This window comes from Dermacentor albipictus, chromosome 3 (assembly GCF_038994185.2).
Source record: "Dermacentor albipictus isolate Rhodes 1998 colony chromosome 3, USDA_Dalb.pri_finalv2, whole genome shotgun sequence".
Lineage (NCBI taxonomy): Eukaryota > Metazoa > Arthropoda > Arachnida > Ixodida > Ixodidae > Dermacentor > Dermacentor albipictus.
In genome coordinates, this window is record NC_091823.1 from 120,925,169 (window position 1) to 120,949,354 (window position 24,186).

The window sequence follows — 24,186 nt, forward strand, 5'->3', positions numbered from 1 at the left end:
CCTATAGACAGGTGATCTAGGTGAAAGGATCCGAAATTACGCAAACAAAATAGTTTTTCAGGAGATAACCAAGTTTCTTGCAGTAAGAATACATCTGGATTAGGTTGAGAAGTTAGAACGCTTAAATAGGCAGAACCAGCGAAGTAGATCTGCACTTCCACTGTAGCGCCATCATCTACCTTCCGGTGATTAGAGCACCGCAGAAGCAACTGCCTCCTCCAATGAGGTGTGCGTAGCGACGGGTGAAAGCAACGCCGAGCCGAATCCTGTGTAGCAATGATGTTTTGCTCCGTGTAAGCTTCGGGGGCAAACAGAATTTACCGTCTGGGTCAATCGTATGTAGACGTCTGTGAATATTATAAGAGTATCATATCATCAATATTATCATCGGCCAATCGAACAACCCCGATTGTGTACACTGCCAGATGCCCGAAACACTGCAACACGTATTGTGCGACTGCCCAGCATATATGCTGGAGCGAAGGACGTTAGACAGTTTCCTAGCCAGCGTTGGCAGTCAACTACGGTCGGAGGAAGTTATCCTCGGCCCATGGCCCGACACTGCAATTTCAGTGCGTGCAACAAAAGTATTGTTGAAGTTCCTGCAGGACACCAAGCTCGACGAGCGGCTCTAGCGAGGCAACTGTCTCATGTATACATAAGCACTCACCACTTCTCTTATCATCATCAACAATCCCAGTACTTTCACTCCCCTTCCCTCTTCCCCAGTGCAGAGTAGCAGACTAGAGCGCACTAGCTCAGGTCGACCTCTCTGTCTTTCCAATCAATAAATTCTATTCATTCATGCCTTCATTCATTTCATTCATGCCTCCTCCAAGATATTGGATTTAGAGTTGACTTCAGAGACTGTACCGTTGACTACAGAGTACACCGCTTCGATGTAGAAGAGGAGGAAGAAGCCCCGCGAGCGCGCTGAAGCAGCAGCGCTTCTTTCTACAGGCCTACCATATGGGCCTACTCCTTTCGCCAGAGTATGAAGTCTACGGACAGCAGGAGGCCTTCCAGCGGCAAGACGCACGGCAAGAATCCTCCCCTCGCACCGCACTCGAAGGCGAGTGGCAGCCCTAAGGCACCGAAGGCTTCGAGCGCCGTACAGAGTAGCGGTGCTGCGTCTAAGGCCGGTGTTAGGGCTAACGGCACCAAGAAGCCGCATCGGCTCGCGTCCCTCCCTAAGGCGAGTAGCAGCGCTAAGTCCTCGAAGGGACGCAGTTCCGTACAGGGTAGTGACGCGGCATCGAAGGCCGATGCGAAGGAGGACGGCACCGGGAAGCGGCCGCTCGTCGCTGAACCGAGCACTTCGAGCCGGCCTTCGGGCGTTGCCGTCGAGAAAGGCGGTGCGACAACGACCGACGTGAAGGCAGACAGGGCAGACAAAACTCTCAAGAGCCACGATCCGAGGGAATCGGGTCGGCCAAAGGAGCCTAAGGACGACGGTTCAAAGGTCGTCCCGGAAGATGACGACGACAGCCGGTTTGAAAGCGCTCAAAGTACTCTTTATTTGGCAGCACATATCGAAACCAAGGCTAAAAGAAAGAAGCAAGCACCGCCCTCGCAGGAAAGCGTGACAAAGGAAAAAGACAAAGGCGGGGCTAAAGAAAAGCAGACAACCTCCCCCGCGACGTCGTTGCCAGCACCAGAGGCAAATAACCAGGAAAAGACGCCTGCAGCGGTGAACGGTGAAGCGGACGCGAAGGCGCCCAAGACGCAGGAGAAGAAGAACTCCATAACCTTCAACAAGATCACCGCAAAGAGCCACGAGGGCAAAAATCAGCGCAAGAAACGTGGCCATTCCAGAGAGAACAAAGCGGTGCAGACGAACCCAGAAGAAGCGCAGACGGCACCGGCCGGGCCGCCCATACACCTCCTGTTCTCGCCGTCATCATGCAGTCTGTGCGACAGCAACGCTCCCCCAAGTTACTATGGCGCGATGCAGACTTTCCAAATTGGCAAATACGGCGCTGTGACGCCGGCTCAAAAGCACTCGCGTGGAGTCGTCAAGAAGACGACGACGAAGACGACGACGACTACGCGACGTGTTCAAGACAGCGACAGGACACCGCGTTCTAGGCAGCTCGTCGAGGAGACTACAACAGAAGTAGTGCAGGAGGCCGCAGACGATCGAAGTGATGGCGGTGGAAGCAGGGATTCGACATCGGTGGCCGGTAACGTTACGAGTGGAGGAGCCGTTGAGAAAACTGTGACCACAACGCGCCGTCTGAAAAATCGCGACAAGCATGGGAGGAACTCCTCCGACGACAGGGACCCGCCGCTTCAGAACGACGTCATCGAGACAGTGACCAGGGAAGTTGTCGAAGTGGAATCTGAATCGGCGCCCGTCATCGTCGGACTAGCGCGCGACGCCTCGACCACCCAGTACCGCTACGTGGAGTCCAGGCGTCCCGCGTCTTCCCCGTACCGAGCACGCCACGGGGTCGATGCAGTCTACCAGCGCATGCAGCTTCGGCCACCTGGCTTCTGGGCACACCAACCTTACTGGCGTGCACTGTAAGGCGCATGGGATTTGATTCTGATTCGTTTGCTCGGCGATATGCTATGGAGGTTTGAGTCACAAATGATTGTACATCCACGACAGCTTGTTCTGATAACACATTTATGCGTTATGGTCGTCAGGGGGAAACTATAAAGGGAAATTTCGAGCTGTGACCCCTCAAAGTCCATATACGGCATTCCATAACAAAGAAAATCGAACTTGCTCACAAGTTCTTCTGGCATACCGAAAAATAATGTTACATGAGTTAAAAAACATAGTAATGATTGAATTGGTAGTCACTTTCCAGAGCGATCCGCACTCACATTGCTTCATCGCTCAAAGACCTTAATAAGTGCCGGTGAAGTACTCAATATTTTTCGCCATCAGTGTATAGTGGGAGGGGTGTGTGGTCTCCCTAAAAGCTACGTAAGGCGGTGTGAAGCGGGTGTTAATTGTCGGACGTCTTTCTATGCCAAGTATACGTCGGACGCGATTTAGTTTTTGTTTGTAGAGGGCGAGTGCGTTTTAAGAATAAGGGATGATTACGCCATATTAAAAATTGAGCAATAACCTTGCCTTGCCTCCTTTGGGCTCTTGCACAAATTTCAGCAGATCCCACGCTTATGAAAATTGGTGTTAAAAGGGCCCTGAACCACTTTTTATCAAAGTCGAGAAATGCATTTGAATTTAAAATAGGTTATTTTAGAAAAACTTTGCGGCAAAAAGTATTTCAATACGTTCAGCGGGAGCGTAGTCATTGGCAAGCAAACGTGCCCTACGTGGTGCTTCCACTCCTTCTTCAATGGCTTGCACTGCGAAGCCTAATGCGGAGCGGGGCCCGCCCACAACGCTGCGCCTATACTGAACATCACCGTGGCGCGCAGGTCAAATTTGATCTTGCATGTTCACGTAGAGGCCGCTACTTCCTAGTTTGGCGCCTGCCGTGTGCCAAACGTAGCCAAACGTAGCCAAACGCGGTTACCCTTACCGAGCCGCAGTGCAATCAGCCAGCGGACCCCTCGCGGAGACCCGCGGTGGCCGCGGTATTTACACTACGTTGTAGACCGCAGCTACACGCAAGTGTAGTGCGTTTGCGCAGCGTTTGCTTCGTGCACGGCACAGCTTTAGTGCGCGCTCGCACTGATCTGCTCCAGTCTGGCTGTGCGAGGTGGTGCTGACCGGCTTTGCCCTGCACCAGCTTGACCAATGGACATCCAACTTGCGCATTTTGATGCACTATCAATACATAGTATGCAGGTGACGTCACATCCGTTGCTGTCGTCTGCATCGGCTACCTTCCGCCATCTTGGGGAACCTTATCAACAGGTGCCGCATAGGCCTATTGGTATCCCAACATGGCGCCGCCGTAAACCGGAAGTCGCGAAGTATCCTTGAATGACGTACGTGCGTACTATGTATATAGCTCAATACGAAGCGAAGTCTGCGGAGGCGTCTAACCAGGAGGTGCCAGGAGTGATCGCGCACTTGCAAGCGTGCGTTGTAGGGGTTGAAGTACGGACTCCGGGATGAAAACCCAAACTTGGGAGGGTTTATTCTACATTATGTACAGGGAGGTGAGCGATAAGTAGCAGACGTACTGTCATTACGGGCCGGCAGCAACTCGGACGCTGCGGCCCGCGGCAACAAGTTCGAGAGAGGTGAATCAGGGAATCAGGGAATGTCCCTGAATGCTCAGGTCTCTCTGGAAGGCTTCTTATAAACCCTTCGAGCACTGTATGTCACGTCATGTTCGACCAATGGGAGAGTCCGCGCGCAACGTGGCCGCCTGTCATCCGTAGTTCTCAGAAGGCGCCTCGTCTGGGGGGGGGGGGGTTGGAACACGCGCAGCGGGCTGAAAGCTGGCACGTGGTCACCCCGTACGGCCATTCCTAACAGCTCCTCCATGGCCCGGAAAATCTCGCCTGGCCAGTGCTGGCAACCGCTGGGCAGGAAGAGAATGGCTGGCGAGCAAGATGACGACTTTGCTCTCTGCAACCCCTGCGTACTTGGAATGCCTTCAACCATCTGACAACAACTGGCACGGAAGAGTCGACCCGGCAACACAATACCGCTCAGCGTTCAAACGCCCGGAATTAGCTGCTAACCCACCAGGCCTCCTATCACAATTTCCATGCAGGTCACTCAACTGGGAATCCCAAATTTTGCCACAAAATTTCGTGCCACCAAAGCGAGCGTTCACGTTCCTCCTGAGTTCGACCAAACCCGACCGTCGCGCTGCAGAAGAGTAAAGGTTTACGCAGAATTAAACCGAAGCCTTTCAAACACCAATACTCAAACATAACTTCAGCAGCCCAACTTTGCGAACAACCTGTTACTACCCTATCACAGTGGCGTACTTATCTCATGTACTGCTGCCACTGAACCGTCTGGCCAACTCTACAGGTACGTCATCACAAGCGCACTAGCCTTGTGGTCACTAAACAAAACGCGTACTTGCGTTGAGGCAAACTTTTCATTTACGCTTACTCACGTTTTTTCCATGAAGGTCCTACAGGACACGTGACTTAAACGAACAATTAAACTTGCGGGACTTACACACTCCGCAGAACTCTTAAAATAATGCGTCTTCTAATAATTAGTTCCAGGCACGCTCACTAAAGAAGTCAGAATACGGCTGCCCTCCACACACACTAGCAACCCAGTCATAAAGTTTGCTTCCTTCCGTCCACACAGGACACGTGCTAATGGAACTAAGAACGCTTCTCCGTGCAAATCATGCACTCACTGAAAATCTACGCGCTTAACCTTAGAAAATTCAACCCTTAAAAAGAAAGAAGGTTAAATAACACACACGCGCGTTACGATAGGCCTCTCAACAGTAACCTTGACCCTCAGGTTACTCACACACACACAAAAAAACCTATCTACTTATTAATGAGCATCTCGCGAGACTACATGTTTACATAAACCTCATCTTTCAAATCACGGAGCTTCTCAAACGAAAACACAAACAAAGCTCAAACCTTACACATTGAAAGAAATCCTAGTCTCAAATCGCGAAAAACTTTCCGATGCTCAAAATAAAAACAAAAGAACACGTTTTACTCCTACGGAAGCTCTCTTGGCTTCCCGTTCCCGATTGCTTACGACTGACTCATACTTTCAGCCTGACCCGCGGTGGGCGTGGTCTCAAAGCTACTCTAGCTGCCGAGAGACAACAAAAGGGCTGATTCACTATCAACTCCCCCAAGACGTTACGGTCTCCTGCCAATTTGCGTCCCCGCGCCCCGCTTTCAACACGAACTCGATTGACCGCGTCGCTACTCCCCACCTGGTCTCGTCCTGCCACCTTGCGTTTCTTCGAACTGCACGCTGAGCTGTGAAAAGAACTACGGAACGACGAGGAGTTTAACTGCCTCGTGCCCTTTGTCCGCGTCCGTGCAGAACATTCTTCGCGGTCCCCCTTTGACCGGTGGCTTGAACGTTTTCGATGCGTCAACATCGTCCGAGACGACCGCATCTTTTTCCTCGCGCCCTGCCCATTTGGGTTTCTCGCCATCTTTGGCGGCGTTACATTAGTTACCGACTTTCGGTCTTTACCGCGCTTCTTTTTACGGCGCTTTCTCTTTGCACTCGCCTTCATGTCGCCTTCTCGTGCCTCGTGTTGGCCGGTACACATTTCGTCAGCCCGGATCGGTCTCTTACCCGCACAGTCTGAGTGATTCTCACTTAAATCAACACTCTCTCTGCCTCGACTGGCGGACAGCTCAACCGACTCTGGCACAATCAGCAGGCTTTACTCGAGTAAGACAACTCGCACTCTTGCGAACTGCCCTCTACTACATTGCCCAGCTCGCGCTGTGCATCGGCACACAGCCCGTCGGTATCGATCGCTGTCTCACGCGCACAGTCCGAATGATTCCTAATTAAATCATCCATCTCTAGGCTACCTAGACTGGCGGAGAGCCGCACCGATCCCTGAACAATGCAGTTGTTCTCTCGTGAGCTACGGAGCTCGCCATCCCGAGAACTATTCTCAACTGCACCGTCCAGCTGGCACTTCTCTTCTACACGCAGATCTGACTCGACATGGGTGCTCGCGTCTGTCAAGTCAACAGTACCCTGTACCTCGCTAACGACCTTGATACCATGAGATGCGACGCACACACGCGGTAACTGTGCCAAATTGTTCGCAGCTGGCCTAGCTGTCTCCACAGTCATCTGTTGGCACAGCACCTCGTCGCTCTCCTTGCGGCCTTTAACGGCCTCTGTTGCGACTAAGGCATCGTTAGCAGCTAGCCTTTTCCCTTCACTTATTAATCGGCAGCCAATCTCACAGGCACTACTCTTTTCGTCGGCTTCTGGCGAAAATCCGCTAGACACTTGCTCATTCTTTCGCTCTGTACTTCCTACAGAATTCTCAGACAGCCGTTGTCTCTGTGCCAATAACTGATCACAATGCTGTATCTCTTTGATCAGTGCTGCCTTCTCTCTCTCATACTTTTGCTCACGCTCAAGCTTACGTTCCTGATACACACGTTCGCGTTCCTTCTCACGTTCATGACGCTGACACCTAAGAGTAAGTTCTTGAAGCTCATGCTTCCGTTCATTCTCGCGTTCTTCACGCTGACGCTCACTCCTAAGTTCACGACGCTCTCGCAAACGTACACGACGCTCACGCTGCCGTGGCTCCTGTATCACTTCCCAAGCAAGCTCAATGCTTTTCTCATCATTGCCACTATCTTTAATCGCCTTTATGATAGCTGGCGTTTTCATCCGTTCGTCCGCCTCAACTCCCAAATCGTCGCACACCAACAACAAGTCTAACCTCGTCAACCTTCTAAGATCCATGGCAGCTGCCCCGATAGGTGGTTAAAACTGTTTTCCTTAATTAATTTGTGCAAACACACAATGCAGCAAACTCCCGATTCCCAGAACTATCAAAATTGAACACACAACCTTTGAGTCTGGCGAATCATAAGGAAAAAAACCACGCGCTCACTTACGGTTGCAGCACCCTGCCATCCGGTTCATTTGTCCGCTGTTCCCGGTTCCTCCGGACTCCCTGGGTCGAAGGCTCGCTCCTTCTTCGCTACTCCCAGTTTCTTCGGACCTCTTCCGACGAAGGCTCTCTCTTCTTCGCTCTTCCCGGTTCCTTAGGATCTCTCTTGACGAAGGTTCATCCGTAGCGCTGCCACCAGCTGATGCATTCGGAGGCGATCCCACCGCTGCCAACCAGATGTAGGGGTTGAAGTACGGACTCCGGGATGAAAACCCAAACTTGGGAGGGTTTATTCTACATTATGTACAGGGAGGTGAGCGACAAGTAGCAGACGTACTGTCATTACGGGCCGGCAGCAACTCGGACGCTGCGGCCCGCGGCAACAAGTTCGAGAGAGGTGAATCAGGGAATCAGGGAATGTCCCAGAATGCTCAGGTCTCTCTGGAAGGCTTCTTATAAACCCTTCGAGCACTGTAAGTCACGTCATGTTCGACCAATGGGAGAGTCCGCGCGCAACGTGGCCGCCTGTCATCCGTAGTTCTCAGAAGGCGCCTCGTCTGGGGGGGGGGGGTTGGAACACGCGCAGCGGGCTGAAAGCTGGCACGTGGTCACCCCGTACGGCCATTCCTAACAGCGTGTGGTCTTACCTTAAAGAGACGCTAAAGAGAAAAATGATTTCTTCTGCATCAGTAAATTACCTTTTCTACGACACCGAAAACGCCACTCTTACCACAATAAGACGCTGGATAAGCCAGAAAAAGCGCAACAACAAAACACGGGTGGCGACGCCTCCATGAGGCTCCCGCACCCGGTCGCCGTGACGTCATGGACTTTGATGGCATCTTCTAGGGCCTACTAATTGCATATAGCGGTGCAGACTGACTACAATGTGTTCTGAAGGAACCAAATATCAAACATGGCAAGTTTCGGGAACCTTTACTCAGCCAACGCGGCCCAAATGCGAAACAATACTTTGGAATCCCTGACGTCACACTGACGTGATTTTTCTTTTCGACCGAGCGCGTCACCCGACGTGATAGTCCTGTCGCGCTTCTGAGCTCAATGTCGTGGGTTTGACACCATGGCACCGGTACCGCAATTCGACGGATTTGGCATGCGAAAACGCTCGGTGTACTATAGCACTCATCATCATCACGATCAGTTTATTTTTATGTCTTCTGCAAGACGGAGTTCTTTCCCAGCAAACTCCAATTAGCCCTGACCTATGCCAGCTGATTCCAAGTTCCTGAAAGTTTCCTAATTTCATCACTCCACCCATTTCCTTGCCGTCCTCTACTGCGCTTCCCTTTTCTTGGTACCGATCCTGTACCTCTTATGGACCACCCGTCACCTGCTCTACGCAATACGTCCTGCCCAGGTCCAGTTGTCCTTCTTATTGTCAACAAGAATATACGGGCTACTACTCCCCACGGATCTGTAATCCACACCCTTGTCTCCTTCCCTCTTAATGCGACGCCTCACATTTATCTTTCCATCGCTCATTGAACGTTTCTGAACTTCTTCTCAAGCTTCTTTGTTAACCTTGAAGTTTGTGCCCGATATCTCAGTCCACAGGCGAAATTATGTGCTCAGATTTAGGTGCACGTACGTTAAAGAACTCCAAGTGGTTCAAATTAATTTGGAATCCCTCGCTACGGTGAGGCACATAAATATATTTAGATCTCGCGGTTGCGACGCGTAAAGCTCCAGAATTTAAATATTTATTATGATTATTTTTAATCCAGCGCGTGTATCGTGTCAATGGGCGCATGCAGCCCCTGATTGCGTAAGAATAATCGCTAATGATTCACAAGTCGAACAGGCCCAGGACGACAAAAGACAAAACACAATATTAGAAAAAGGGCCCTTGTGTTATCCCTTGTGTGCTCGCAGCTATTTAGAGAAGCTATATATAGTTTGCTTTTCAGGGCCTCTATTCAGAAAAGTATTTCGGGCTGAAATTGTTTGGGAGACCTAATTCCAGCAAATTCCGATGCTGGCCATATTATTAGCGTAGGTGCTTCTCGAATGACAAAAATTACTTGCGAACGAAGAAGCGTCTTGAATTCCGTCCAGTCGGGAAGAGCGTTAGGTTTTCGCTTATCGATTCGCGTACGGTTGTGCCAAACACGACGTTGTTTTGATCGGTTAAGGCTTTCCACGTTGAAGCGTGAAACTGTATCGGCGATTCCCTCTCGACTCTCGCTGCTGAGTTGCAAGCGTCGATGCCGTCTACTGGCTCCGGCCATGTCTTCTCTCGCAGAGCTCCATATGCTCGACCCTGTCGGCACGGAGCTGTGCAGCACATTCCTGGTTGTCGCCTCGCCGCCTTCTCGCGGAGGGCCCTTTCGTGCTGGGGGCCTCGCCATCTCTGCGGGGGACACCACGGCGGCCCCTTGTGTCAACGACCGCCCACTCCGGCGCCGTTGGCCTCGGCAAACACCGGCTGGGGCGCGTCTCCTTCCTTGCCGGACGGCGGTGCCCGCGGCCGCAGTCTCGACTATTCGAGCGACGCGAGCGAGGGCACCTACGACGTGATCTACGACGCGGTGCCGGACTTGGCCGCCGCGAGCGCCGGCGTTCGGCGCGACGACCGTCGGCGACCGGACGAGTTCATCTGGGAGACGCCGCCTCGGGAAGAGTTCGTCTACTACAGCTGCGCCAACGTCGTGGCTGGACCTGCACCACCCGCTGCCGACGGGCAGCGCGGTCCAACCGACGACGACGTCGACAGCGACGGCCACAACCGAGACCGCGTCGACGCTAGGGCCGCGCGAGCCGCCACTGACCTCAGCATGGCTGCTGGGCGCCAGGTGACGAAGATGTCTCCCGAAGAGACCCTTTTTTCCATTTGCCTATAAGCTGGCCTCGCTGTAAGGAAGTGCTTCCGATCGGCTGATTCAGACACGCGGTCACTCTTTAAGGCAGGCACGTGGTATGAGCGGATGCATTTGCGTGGTATAGCGGTACGAACGGTGCTGTGCCATAGTGCAATGGTAATACTGCGTAGACTGTTGCATGGCGTGCTGTTTTCAGTGACACGTGGAGCGTTTTTGCTTGGCTGCATTACGCATATTGGCAGAACCGAGGTTCTGCCAATTTTTCGGTGGAGGAATCTGGGAAAGCGCCTCGTTTAGAATAGACGTCACATGTCAATATATGGTGTGGCGCGATGGCGCAACACGATATTCAACTATTCAACATGATATTTTCAACTAGTTTCACAACTCGTGCATTTTTGTTGGTCTGAACAATACTGAGCGTAGTGATCGAAAAGGGAAATACGCCCCCCCCCCCCCTGCCCCTCAACCTAACGCTTATTGAATGGTAATATAAGACTGCGTAGGTCGAACAAAGACTGCCTATCTAAAAGCGTTTTTCTTACGTTGTTGTGCTTTATTTATATAGTCGACTTTATTTATTCATTTGTGTGCTTTTACCCATGCCAAGAACGGGATATTTCGAATTGTGCAGTCATGGCAGACGGTTGCAATGTGTCGGCCGTGTTTCAACGAAAACGCGACGTCGCTATACGTGAGCAGTCTGCCTGCAAAAATAATTTCTGACCACTAACGGGAAAAGTTCTCCGCAGTTTTATAGGCTTATGACGCACATACTTCGTGACATCCCTCGCCTCGCGCTTGGCGCGAGCCTAGCGTATCAAATCTGAAAAATGAAATAAAAAAGATATTGTTACCATTATAACAACGAGTGAACCCAGTCATCGAGATTGTATGTCTAATTCGGATTGCGTCTTGCGTGCTGTGAAATACTGGAGTGGGCTGTACTGGACGATTATCGTGGAAAGAATACGAACTCTGTCTGTCGTCTTCACTGTGCAGAAAATTGATTGTTTGTTTCAAAAGTGGCGAAATGTCGTGGTCTTTTATGTGGATATCTAGAAACTGGGACTTAATGCTACGGGCCGAATAAAGGTGTGGTTACTTTTAGACTTGGGGGCTTAAGACAGACCAAGCCCCCAGCAACTGGGATTCGGTAAATGCACCGAAATATCAAGCTCAAAACCGCCAACTAGAACGGTAGTGGTGCAATTATTACCTCAACGGTAATATTAGCGCACGCCGGTCTTGAAGCCGCCTATAAGTGAATTGTGCATAGTTCAAATCCTGGTCACGTATGGTATATAAAAATGAGCATTAGGTGTGCCTATCAATTGCAAGTTTTGGGTGTTTATAGTGTCCTAGTGTGATGTCATTGTGACGTAGCTTCGGATGCAATAATTGAGCGTGCGTACGTAACCACAAATTTGGAGAGAAATGGCTGGTCTTAATCACACCAAAAACATCTTTTTGGGTCCACAAAGTTAAACTGTGCGCACGGTACTGATTCTAGCAAATTGATGCGGTGCATTAATATATTGTTTTGCGCGTTGTCAGGATTGGGGGCTCAATCCCATCGCTCGAGATCCGTTGCCAAGATTGGAGTCCGGCATGAATTCGAAGGTAGCTGGCCCATGCCGTCGTCCAACTTATCCACGCTGAGGACGTTGATGAAGGGAAGAACTGCTTCTCATCGAGAAGGAGGAATAAGGGTTTATTTACAGTATGTAAATCAGTATAACATGACTGTTTGAGAAAAAGAGTGTCAGTCCAACATGACTGCACGAGAGAAGTGTTTCAGTCTAACATGACTGCTCAAGAGAAGTGTGTCGAGCATTCGCACCACAGCAGTTTTATACACTCGGTCCGCCCGCGATACAAGGTGACGCGAACGTTCGATTACTCATTGTCAACTTGCCGCCGCCCCGCAGAACAGTTTACGCACACATAGGCACACACATTCCGATGTCTGGCGCCGGCGTCGGAGGGGTGCCGTTCCGGGAAGCATCGGAGCCATGGTGGATAGCTCGTTGTCCTGCGTCCCGATCGGCGTGTGGGAAACAACAAAAAACGGCTTTCCCGCGGCAGCTTGCTCATGCGTAGCAGATCAGGTCCGCGCTGGAGAGCTCCGGCACCATAGTTCGCCCACCGAACTCGTTTCGTCACAACGGCGATGGGGCTGGTGGATGGAGGCGGTTTTCAGCACAAAGCCCGCTTCTTCGAACGCATCCTAGCTGCAGCGACGGAGAGTGGGGGATGCGCGTCTTGTCCCCCAGTCGTAATTGGGTGGCAATTTTGCGTTGCAGCTCGCCATTCTTAACAGCGTACGACAAGAACAAGATAAGGTGTCAGTAACTGCTAGGCAAGAAAATGTTATTAAGCACGTCTAGCGTGTTCAACAGAGGCTGCGTCTGACTATGTGAATATTCTTGAAAATGTACCTTCTTGGTGTGAGACAACATAGCCATGAAAAACGAGGATATTAAGGCAACTAGTGTTGGCCGCTCGAGTGTTAGGTGCGATCTCTTATGCTGACCTATTAGGATCAGAAATCAATAAAAAAATGTAACCCGACAATAATTGGAACCATTAATATTACTCAACTAGTGGGCTTGCGGCTCAGTAAGATCATGAGCTAAAAATCGACCTATTTATTTTGCAGATAAGCTTGGGCGAAAAAAAATCACAAAAACAAAATGTTCAATACGAATGGGTTGCTTTTATTATCATGTCGGCGACACCTGAATGAGTAGACGTATACCAGCCGTATGAAAAGTCCAGCTACAGCGAAGGGTGTTCGATTGAGCATTTAAATGTCCCGCTGGCTTCAATGAAGCGCAAGCAACGCGTGCGGCTTTTGTTACGACTCCCGAGAAACATGCTCGCAGATTCTGTGCCTCAGTCGTGACCACGGTGGGAAAAGAGTCTATTCTTCCACCTGACACTGCTACTGAGACTGCGGATCCATTCCTTGCCACTGAGCAAGCGAAGCGGGCGCATTGGTGCCGACACTTGCTTGTTTTTTCACACTTGTCATCAGCATGCAGATTAATCGCGATCAATACACTCGCTATTAAAACGTTAATTGATCAATCGCGCAGACCTGATAAATGTTTTTAAGTGTCGGTAATCAAGTACGCAGTTCTGCTTAGTGTGTATCATGTGCTTTGGAGTAAAGTGAGAAATCCCCGAATGGTAGCTGTTTGTATTATTGAGAGGCACTCCAGGGCCAAGTGGAGCGTTGGTAAGTCTTTTTGTGCGCAGCTTGTCACGTAGTTATTGTCGCTTTTTGAAAGTTCTGGTACTCTCGAATCGGGTCAGTTCACGCGCACGATGGAGTACAATCGAGCGTAGTAAGGGCACATTACTGCAGGTCCCGGGAGTTGCAAAGATCAAACCCAATAGGGAACAATTACTTTCGCAAGAGGAGTCGCCATCGCTTTCGTTTTCGTGGATTGAGACTTGTTTGCAACGACAGTCACGTGGACATGCTATACATATAATCTCGAACCCAGCACCTTCGGTTCTACAGGTGCTAGAAGTCCTTTCTCTGTTGCGCACGTGCCCGAACATTGTATAGGTCGGACTAACGTTTGTACGGACTCTAACTGTGTGGGCCTATCATTGATCAAATGGCTGAGGGATGACTTGATAAGTGCTTTCTTTTTGTTTTGCATGATACCCTAGTATTATGTGATGCGGTCACAGACATTCTCGAAATATTTCTGTATTCGATAACATTCCTGACTTGTTTCTTTTTGTGCGTGGTCTTTTCATCTTCTTTTGAGTATGGTGTAAGTGAAGTGCCAAATGCAGCCACATCAGTAAATTTCACTGCATGACGCCCTTAATATTTTTCTAGGTTATTCCGAAGTCCATTGACCGAGGTAGGAGGAGTTCACTGAAGAATCGGGAGATACATCCAGGACAACAACGCCAACCTGTGCCAGACCGCTCGCCAGCATTGAACACGGTAGATGAAGCGACGAACACGGTCCCGGATGCAGCTGCACCTAAGGTATACGAGTGCAATACCGTGTCATGGTCGACGCGTCGTGTTGCCTCCCCGCAGAGATGCCTTGCCATGATTGACCGAGATGGCTCCGAACAAGATAACAGCGAAGAAATTCGGAACGAGGAAAGATTGCGACATCGCGATGACGTTACAGGTGCGGGAGAAATTGCCGATGATCTGAGACTGGCCAAAAGCGCCAAACTTAAACTCGCAAGAAGGGTCGCCGTCTGTCAAACACCGTAATAAAAGACCTGATATTCAGCATCAGCCCGAGAATAGCGGCCGGCGGACGCTTGAAGGCGCCGCCTGTCGGTGTGCCCGCGTGCGTAGGCGAGGGAGCGGATGCAATTAGGTATTCTGCGAGCCATTTCGCGAAGGAGTGCGAAAGGGCCACGCAACAACCTACTGTCGTCGAACCCAGCCCAGTGACTCTTTTATACCCAGCACTCAGCACTGACCCGTGGTCCGCTTCTATTCCGTGCTCTAGCGAAAACGCGGTCTGGCCGCCTCCATGGAGCGGAACTTTCACGAGGCTCTCCTCGGCAGACGGCTCCAATCGGATGGTAAACAACCGCAAATTTGCTGCCGATGCATTAGCTGCACAAAGCCACCTTCTTCGTCTGGAATCTACAGGTACAGGGCACAAGTATAGAGCTGCATGCTCACGTCAGCGTCGCGAACCAGCGAAGACAATGTCCGAGGCGACAGGGTCGACCAGCAAGAGATTTGCTAATTCCGAAGCAGCGCGTCTCAACCGCAATGCTTCCAAAGCCGCTAATGCAGAGCAAGCAAGTGGACTGCTCGAACGTGCGCTCCTGCAAACGGGTGAGGACCCAAAAATGAAGCCGGATTCCCGATACCTACCGCCTCCGGAAACGATAGTTTCTTGCGAGGTGAGGGGGAATATTCAAATAGACGCAGACGAGGATAAATTTTATTTAGTTTCCGCTTCAGACTCTCGGTACCAAAATAGGTCTCGCGCGCAACGCATGTTGCAAACAAACGAGACGCCGACCGCACACAGAATCGACACTTGGCGTGAAAGAAGACAGATATTGGCGTGATCATGGGTGCCCCAGAAGTGACATCAAAATCACGGGGAGCACAAAAACGTTATCGTCCTGGTCGCCTATAGAAGATCATATACTATGTCGTCCATACAGGCGCTGCAGTCCTGCTGGTGCCACTTCGCAAAGCAGTGCGTGTGGATATGGGTTGGTGGCTGCAAGCAGTCATGAGATCCACGACACGATGATATCAACGCGGGCACTAAACGCTGACGTAGGGTCGTCCCTACACCTAAAGGGGCAGCCCGCCGATAACATCACCACTTCGTTCACCCGTGAGAACGCATATTTAAGACGGACATCACTGCGTGCTAAGAGCCACACTGTCCTGTATCGACCCTCCCATTCGAAAGAACTGCCGCAAATGCGAAGCGAAACAAACCATTTCGGACTGTAACAGCTGGCTTGGATCCGTCGACTGTGCTTTGCGAAGTGCCGAAAAACAAAGTCAGGTCATCGCATGGTGGATTACAGCAGTTGGTGTTGCGTGTGCACGAAATGCAAGCAAGACAGACTCCGTCCCAGGCAGTTAAGGGCGTTGAATTCACCACTTTGTGTAAGCCCTCGCATTCTGGGAAGCCTTCTTACGGGCTATATAATCTTCCACGTATAATGACAGCTGCAACGACGAGGGGTTCCACGACTGTACTGGATCGGATTGCTTATAAAAAGGACGCCGCATCACACGGTATCCAGAGTTTTCACGATGGGCTGAAGCCAGATGTTCCTCTATGTGTGCGGGTCTCAGCGTCTCGGGACGTGGGAGCTCGTAGAGGAAGTTTATGCGAGCAGCCTACGAGAGATGGAGCGTGGCGTCCGGTACCACGTCCGCGTACAATCCACATTTCGAAGAAGGAACGTAATACGACAGAGGACCAGATGTCACGCGTTGCGGTTTCTTGCCCCCGAAAGTTGCCTGAAGAAGGAGCAGAGGGTGAGCCGGTCAACACGAGAAGTGAGCAACCCAAAAATGAATGTGCCAATCCGAGTAAAGATCGTGTAAAACATAAAACGGCGCCGAATAAAACTCCGGCTGCTACTGGAGAACGGAAGGGAGTCGAAGGCATTGCAGAGGAGCACTGTTCGCTTGCTCAGCAAGCAACGCGGGCCAGTGAAACAACGGTGCTGAAAACGCCCATTGTTGAAAACAATGCTGACAGCATAGAAGCCGATAAAATTGATGTTTATTCAATGCTCCTCGAAATAAAATGTGATAGCAGCGCTACATATGATGTTCCGACATTACTATCAGCGAGCTTAACGAAGGAAGCTGAAAAGACAGAAATATTTTATAATGAAAATCACTGTGATGAATCTGCCGCTATTATTGCGAGAAAAGATGAGCTTGTCTTTCGAGAGACTGCACTTAATCATTATTTGGACGTCAGCGAACGTGAGCACGCGGGCAGCGAAGCTGTCAAACCAGTGTGCAACTATGAACTGCTGGGCGGAAAGGCAGTCGAATTGAACGGAGTTTGTGCTTCCGTAGTAGAAGATTCACCGTTGCCTTACGCGACATCGAGAATTGCAGGAAAGCCAGACAGGTTGCTGTATACCGAAATCGTGGTGGCCACGGTCGTATCGCTAACTTGCCTTGTGTGGATTGCAGCAGTGTTCCCTGTACGCCGACTTGAGCTCACACGCATACTGCATATAAAGACTGGGAACGCTACAGAGCCGTCGTTCATAGCTCTAACGTTCCAGACATTTTGGTACTCAACGGTGAGCGAAATAACTACGACGTCGACTAGCAAAGCTTCATCCAGATCTTACTATTGCTCCTCTCATTTCTGTTTAAAAGAAGCCGCGTACGTGAAGTCTGTGATAGGAAAAGATGCGTCCCCGTGCGACAACTTTTACGAATATGCGTGTAGCAAGTGGGAAAGTAAAACGCCGTTGTCTGCCATGGGACTAGGGGTATCGACGTCCGTGGATACAGTGATAGATGAATACATGTCTTCGGACCTCAGAGACTACATTCTCCAAAAGAAAAACGGTGGAGCGAATTCAGCTAGGTTCCTTTACAAGGCCTGTATGTCATCCTACCGCCATACTTCTGCTTTTCTCAAGGCCAAAATATTTTCTGCGCTACCGGTAAAGACGTGGCCGTTTAACGGTACCATAGACCCGCTCGAAATATGGCGGACAGCTGGCATCATGGCGCGAAAATACGGTGTTCCGGCGCTTTTAAATGTTGTCGCAGGCATTGAAAGAGCTACAAACAATAGCATCGTGGAAGTTACATTGCCTAGGCCTTTATTCTTCAACGGTGACGAGTCGCGCCCCAACGTAAAACATATGTTTAGGAATGCGATTCGCGAAGCAGCGACAGAGTTTAATTATACAACCATGGCGGCCAACTTGACAGCGCAGATCATGGAAGTATTCAAAGGCATCGCCATGGTCAGTGACCAACCAGCGGCTTCGAGAACTTGTCGGGTGAGGAAACTCAAGCACATAGACCACAGCGTGCGAACGTTTATCACATCCGTGTTCAACGGCGACATCAATCCGAACACGACCGTGGTCGTCGGGAACTCTGACGTGGTTCTTGGAGGGCTTGTCCGATTAACGCACAACTTGAGCGCGCAGGATTTCCTCAACTATCTGGGCTTCCGGTTACTCGTTCGCCTGGCCGTGCTACTGCCGGAACATCTCGTGAACATCAGGCGTCTGTTCAGCGTCGAATTCACAGGGCGAGTTGTGCGGGATGACTTGAAGTGGCTCCTTTGTATGCGCCTTGCAGTGGCTGTGGCACCTGCCTGCCTCGAAAATCTGCAGGCGAAGATGTTTGCTGAGACGAGAGCACCTACTCTGGCCAGGTGGTTCTGGCTGCTGCAAGTGGAAGATTTTTTCTCCAGAAACCTGCGCCTCTGTGCGTGGATATCGGAGAAGACTCTAAGCCTTATGGAAAAGAAGATGGAACGCTACAAGTTTGTCCACGTTTCGTTCGATAAAGCTTCGGAAAATAGCGCGGGTTGTGACAATGTGCGGAAGTTGCTGGCTTCGAGAAGGCGGCTGAGGAAGTCTCAGCTCGTGCCGGCCATTCTAGCTACGTGGGAGACGTACCAGGAGAGGTACCTGAGCCAAACAAGTCAACGACTTTTACCAAGGGATCCGGGATTCCTCTTCGAAGTGCACCCCAGGTTAGTGGGCAAAGCATGCTGACATCGCCTCTGGCTTGAAGCGGCCAAGTTCATAACTGAATAATGTCTTTAATGCGTTAGCATTAGGAGTGTTGCAGAGAAAGGAGTGTATGGGTGTGAAGTATGCGAAGCAGGGTGTGAGCCCAGACTAGTTGGTATTCCATGCTGAAGTGATTAGCGCATGAGTGGACGCGGGACGCTAAAAAGCGGAAACGGACAAGCGCTAACTTGCATCTCGTGTTTATTACAAAAAGTTATGTATATATACTCTTGCGCACTTGATCATAATAACTTACAATCGTGCAAGCCAACATTGGTCATCACAAATAAGCAAGAACTCGCCAAGGCCGCGCCAAGTATGCAAGTATCCCTAGCATTGACTGTTAAAGAATTTGCATACTTGGGGTCTTTATGTGGGAGGCCGCCTTAGGCCTTGGCGTGGCCTTGGCGAGTTCTTGTTTATTTGTGATGACCAATGTTGGCTTGCAGAATTGTAACTTATTACGATCAAGTGCGCGAGAGTGTATATACATAACGTTTTGTAATAAACACGAGTTTCAAGTTAGCGTTTGACCTTGTCGCCTTTTTTAGTGCCCCGTGTCCACTCTTGCGCTTGTCCCTTCACCATGAAGTATGCGTAGTCGGTCACGTTGTAGAGGTAGACAGGGGATGAGAGAGCGTAGAAGAGCATGTCTGTGTGTACGCGTCTGCGAATGTATGTATGTATGTATGCATGTATGTATGTATGTATGTATGTATGTATGTATGTATGTATGTATGTATGTATGTATGTATGTATGTATGTATGTATGTATGTATGTATGTATGTATGTATGTATGTATGTATGTATGTATGTATGTATGTATGTATGTATGTATGTATGTATGTATGTATGCATGTCACAAGAAGCCAACAAGGGCACCAAAGACAACACAGGGGAAATTGGTTGTACTTACTAATTGAATTAAATTAGTGCTAAATAAATGGAATTGAAAACGGATGCAAAAACAACTTGCAACGTGGTCAACGTTGTCTAAATCACGGGCATGGGACTTCGACGAGGTGCAACGTAATACTTACGCATTTCTCTCGTATTTACCGGTCAATCACCAATGAACTTTTCTTATATTCTTCAGCTTCGGTACAGTGTTGTGCGCAGTCGAAATGATCACACATGGGGCCCTATAACTTAAACCTATTCCAAACTTTTATATTCCAATTCTGCAATTATCCCTCCGCCATTGGGCAACAACTTTTTTAACCACTCCCACTTCGCCTGTCTGTCACGCGACGTCACGACAACCACGGTAAATCCCCATCTGATATGATGCGAACACATTGATTATGCATGACTACAAAGAACAAAAGGAGAATAGTTATTTCTGATTCGACGCCTTTTCGCCATTAGACCTCGGCTATCGGTTAAAAGTTTTCGGGCTGAACCCACTTCACGTGCCTGTCACACGACGCCACAAAAGCGCCAGAACTCACCACGTCAAAGTGACGTGTACGCGTCAAAGATGCATTAATATGCCGAACAAAACTGAATTTTTCTCTGAATAGCCGCAGGCTGTCCAGTTCCAAAAGGAATAAAAGATGGCTGCCGCCGATCGCTCAGGCACTGACTACTCGCACCTGCCGGAGTGCATGGGCTTATTCGCGTACACTAATACTTTTTGCGTGGCCGTGTAACGTTTTCGAGCACTTTCGGCATGTTTAAGACCTCGCTCAGTCAAGTTTTCTTTGCTGACAAGCCTTTTTAGCCGCATTCTTAAACTTCCATTGCATGCCGCCGTGATTTTCGACGAGCCAACCCAAGCTAAGTAAGGGAAAGCGGACCAATCGCAGACGCCGCACCACCCTTTTCACCCGGTTATCAATATTCAGTGCACTGGCTCGGCCCCATCGAATGTCTCTCCACTTCAGCCGTGCTCCTCGCCTATTATCAGCCAATTAGATAAGAGAAGCCGCTTAGTGCAGGCAATGTTATTCGTTTTTAAACGAAACAAAAGTGACCTCCTATAAACGAGGAAAGCATTTGATTGGTCTCTTTAGACAAACCTTCGGGTCACCGACCGATCCTTGCGTCGGTGATTACGCAAATTTGACGTCAACCGATTGAAATAAAAACATATTGGAACAACGTTACGTTATAGGGCCCATGCAGTCAGCCTTCGACAGCTCTTTAAATTAGGAGTAGGACAATGACGTATAGAAATGTAAAAATTACGAACTGTCGCATAGCTGCATCACTGAGAAAAGAAGTTGAGTTCAAACGGCCCAAAGAGCGATCCGCATTGCTCGCAGCTATAGTTCATCGATAATATGATATATCTCTAGTTATCGCGACAGTGTGGCACAACTTCCAATATGACCAACATTACGATCGGCAGCACCTATTTCGTGTCACACTTCAGCGTTTGATGAGTGTTGTGCAAGGCCTCTACATCAGAACAATCAAATAAAACAAAAACAAAAAATTAACAGGAGCATTTTCCGAGCCGGCACTACGCAGCGATATCACGTTCGCTCCTTGTAACTTTGTCAGAAATAAAGGTTTAGCGGAGCAACCGCTTCACGAGTGGGTGCATATACCGGATAAAATTTGTTTTCTTCAAGCCGACGCTCTCGAGAGGCTCGAATTAAAAATAAAGACACCGTGGAGAGTTCAGCACGGTGCACGAATTCGAAAATGCAGCCTAATATTATGCGGCTCTCACGGTCGCAGGTTGGCCGAATCCCTGCAGACTGTGTACGTTCCCGCTGGTCTCGTCAACGCTTCTGTCCCGGAGAACAGCACGATGCTCGCCTTCCACCTGTCCCGCGTGGCCACGCGTCTCTTCCGGGCGCTGGTGCCGCTGGCGAGCGCGGAGGGCGGCCAGTGCTCGGTGCCCTCGGCGCTGACGCAGCAGTCGCAGCGATCCCTTGTCCGACTCCGCAAGTGTCTGGACAAGGACGCGCAGTCGCTGCCTTCGCAGCTCCAACCCCGAGCTTCGGACGTGTTGTGGGACGGCGAAGGGCGGGAAGGCGACGAAGCCGGGTTCGCCATACTGGCGCAAACGGCCGCCCTCGGCCTCGCCTTCGCGGCGTTCAAGGTGAGCACTCGCTATTTCGGGTATATTGGATGATCTCCCACTGGGTGAGCGACGTTGTTCTTTATCCATTGAGTTTTACTTTTAATTCAATTTGTTGTCTACCAAGTTCCAAAAATTTCGACATCTGCAGCTTGCTCTGGCGGAAGGCTGTGAGTCAACGTGTACAGTTTGTGCTGCAGTGATGACCATGTGCTCAGTACATGATATCCTGTATAACTGGCGGCAGCCAGTTGTAGTTGTAGTGCACTGCTATGCAGCTCAAGTACCGGACTTGCCTGTGTAATGGCATGCGATCGCGGTCTGTATAAAAAGCGTCGGGCCTGTACAACTTAAACACGACCACAGTACAGTCTTTCTTTCTTTCTTTCTTTCTTTCTTTCTTTCTTTCTTTCTTTCTTTCTTTCTTTCTTTCTTTCTTTCTTTCTTTCTTTCTTTCTTTCTTTCTTTCTTTTATATGAGCGAGTTCTCGCGTGAAACTTCGAAAGCAGGCGTAACTATACAGTAAAAGTTGGATGACATTTTTTTTTTCGCCGAAGTGAAATTAAGTGATTCTGGTTTACTTACGGTAATTACTTTCGGTTGAAGAAGTCTTTAATGGCTTTCGGGACTTTTGTTTCCACAACATCGCGGTTTGTCTCCTGTATGCGTAACGTTTAGGGTTCCTTTTTTCGTTTGTGTTCGCGGTGTTCCCTACACACGCCGCATTGCGGGCTCTAAAAGAGTACGCGGGTCTCCGCCCGGATCACGGAAGATAAGCTTTTATGCCCCCGATTTCGGACCTATAGGCCGCATTCGTGTACTCTGCAGAAATGTCCTGCAGCGGCTCAGAGATTAGTGCCATCAATCTCGGTGCGTTAGAGTTTTTGATTAATCCCGCAAAGAAGGAATTGCAAAATACAATAATATTTTCTTTTCATCAAAAAGAAGGAGGAGCCTCTGAGTAACTTAACAGCTGTCCTTAAGAGCAGCTTGATAGAACACCATGATCCATTTGCATTTTGGCCAGGACTTTTTCAAATTTCGCATCATACGGAAGTTCATATCAGCCTCTCTCGTATTATCGACATGTGGCTGCGCTCACTGTCCACCTTTGCTGCCCTCTCTTACTGGCTGCAGGATATGCTTCGCGTCGATCTCATCTGGCGACTCAACTTCCGGTTCGCTTCCCTCGCCAACGTTTCGGCCGACCAGCTGTTTTTCCTGTACTACGCGCTCGACAACTGCGAGCTCAGCGACCGCACTCACCGCGCACACGAGTACGGCGCCTGGCGTCGACTGCCGGCCGAGCAGCGGGTGAACCTGCCCCTCCGGCAGATGGCGCACTTTGCCGAAGCCTTCGGGTGCGAACCGGGTCGGAGCGCCATGGCGCCGATGAATCGCTGCGGAGTGCTGCGGTGGCCTGCGCCTAGGCCTGGTCTGTGGAACGACGGTCGATAGGCACTCGACACCCGCGTATAACGATAGTCGAGTTCGAGACCAGTGGGGACTCGACTACTTGGTGTGCAATCTGGTGATCATTAGTATTATTCATCTTTATTATGACGTGTAGATTGATGGCCCACGTGGCTAAGGCTTTGATGAGGACTTTGAGAGCCGCTTTCGAGTCTTCGCGTCTGTTTCTTTGACCAGTGCGGTGAAAGCTTGTGAGCTCACTGCGATCAATAATGCGCATTTTTTTAATAAACAGGGTTAAAAGCATGACCGGGCATAATATAATAAAGCATGCACCCACATTGTACAGTCTGCCAAGAATTCGCTTACAAAGCGTTTCGTTCTGCACGGCCGCTACACGTATCCGGAATATTCTCAAGGAACCTTGCGACTATCAGTGTCATTTCGATATTACGCTTGCCTTTCCGCTTATTGTTGTATAACGCACCAAAGTTTGCAATGGAAGCCGTCATAACTCACGTTAAAAGCAATGACAAGTTTTCTAAATGCTATTGAAAAATCAACATGGCTAATATGTGCACGTCCTTAATAAAAGAGCCCAACTGATTGCCGCGATTATACTTTTTTCATTGCGGTAAAGACTTGCCCTTCAGGCATAATTCTTTGTGTATATGTTTGTTATATGTGTGCTATGAGACCTTTGTTATATATGAATTGAAGAGGTGTTTTGGGGAATCTGTTATCATCTATCCAGCGGTCATAGTCGTTTATGACACTGCAGCGGAGTCAGGCTTGCAGCAGGAGACGCGAGCGTTCCGATTGTAAGCGACATATCCATATTAGGTGGTACGCATGTGCTTCCATCACTGAGACAGAGCAGTATGGACATGTAGTACCCAGTGGTAAATTCGACCACTTCCACGTTGACATCACAGCCTGTGTAAGGGCAACCCCGGCCCGAAACCTCCTAAGCATAACTTCCTCCGCCCTGGTAAGGTGTAGCGGGAGGGAGCAGATACACGGTGGGATATGAGCGTATGTGTCCTGTGGGAGAAAATTTTACGGGCTCAGGGTGAGCCAAGGGGTTGAGGTGGGAGGGGAATAGACGCAAGATTTGGATTAGGAGGGCAGATTAGTAAGGTCAGCAATAAAGTT

The 24,186-nt window shown here is 49.9% G+C and overlaps 2 protein-coding genes across 3 annotated transcripts; both read left to right on the forward strand.

Moving 5' to 3' along the window:
* The first annotated feature begins 924 nt into the window (after positions 1-924).
* Positions 925-15,236, forward strand: LOC139057562 (uncharacterized protein DDB_G0286299-like). 2 transcript variants are annotated; one of them, XM_070536001.1, is made up of 3 exons: positions 925-2,526; positions 9,739-10,288; positions 14,178-15,236. In XM_070536001.1, exons 1-3 carry the CDS (start codon positions 995-997, stop codon positions 14,571-14,573), a joined length of 2,478 nt encoding a protein of 825 aa, XP_070392102.1. In that variant the 5' UTR covers positions 925-994; the 3' UTR covers positions 14,574-15,236. The 2 variants fall into 2 exon arrangements, with proteins under 2 accessions (XP_070392102.1, XP_070392103.1); XM_070536002.1 differs by lacking the exon at positions 14,178-15,236 and having other exon boundaries at positions 9,739-11,425.
* LOC135919454 (neprilysin-1-like) lies at positions 15,237-23,377 on the forward strand. The gene is made up of 3 exons (XM_065453277.2): positions 15,237-18,543; positions 21,273-21,639; positions 22,756-23,377. The coding sequence occupies exons 1-3, from the start codon at positions 15,896-15,898 to the stop codon at positions 23,074-23,076; spliced, it is 3,336 nt and encodes a 1,111-aa protein (XP_065309349.2). The 5' UTR covers positions 15,237-15,895; the 3' UTR covers positions 23,077-23,377.
* The last annotated feature ends 809 nt before the right edge of the window (positions 23,378-24,186 follow it).

Bases quoted from the DNA above. Each gene is read 5' to 3' on its own strand.
- LOC135919454 (XM_065453277.2), top strand. From the start codon at position 15,896: ATGCAAGCAAGACAGACTCCGTCCCAGGCAGTTAAGGGCGTTGAATTC. The intron at 18,544-21,272 runs GTTAGTGGGCAA...TCACGGTCGCAG, and splicing joins CTCTTCGAAGTGCACCCCAG to GTTGGCCGAATCCCTGCAGA. The intron at 21,640-22,755 runs GTGAGCACTCGC...TACTGGCTGCAG, and splicing joins TCGCCTTCGCGGCGTTCAAG to GATATGCTTCGCGTCGATCT.
- LOC139057562 (XM_070536001.1), top strand. From the start codon at position 995: ATGAAGTCTACGGACAGCAGGAGGCCTTCCAGCGGCAAGACGCACGGC. The intron at 2,527-9,738 runs GTAAGGCGCATG...CTTCTCTCGCAG, and splicing joins CAACCTTACTGGCGTGCACT to AGCTCCATATGCTCGACCCT. The intron at 10,289-14,177 runs GTGACGAAGATG...ATATTTTTCTAG, and splicing joins GCATGGCTGCTGGGCGCCAG to GTTATTCCGAAGTCCATTGA.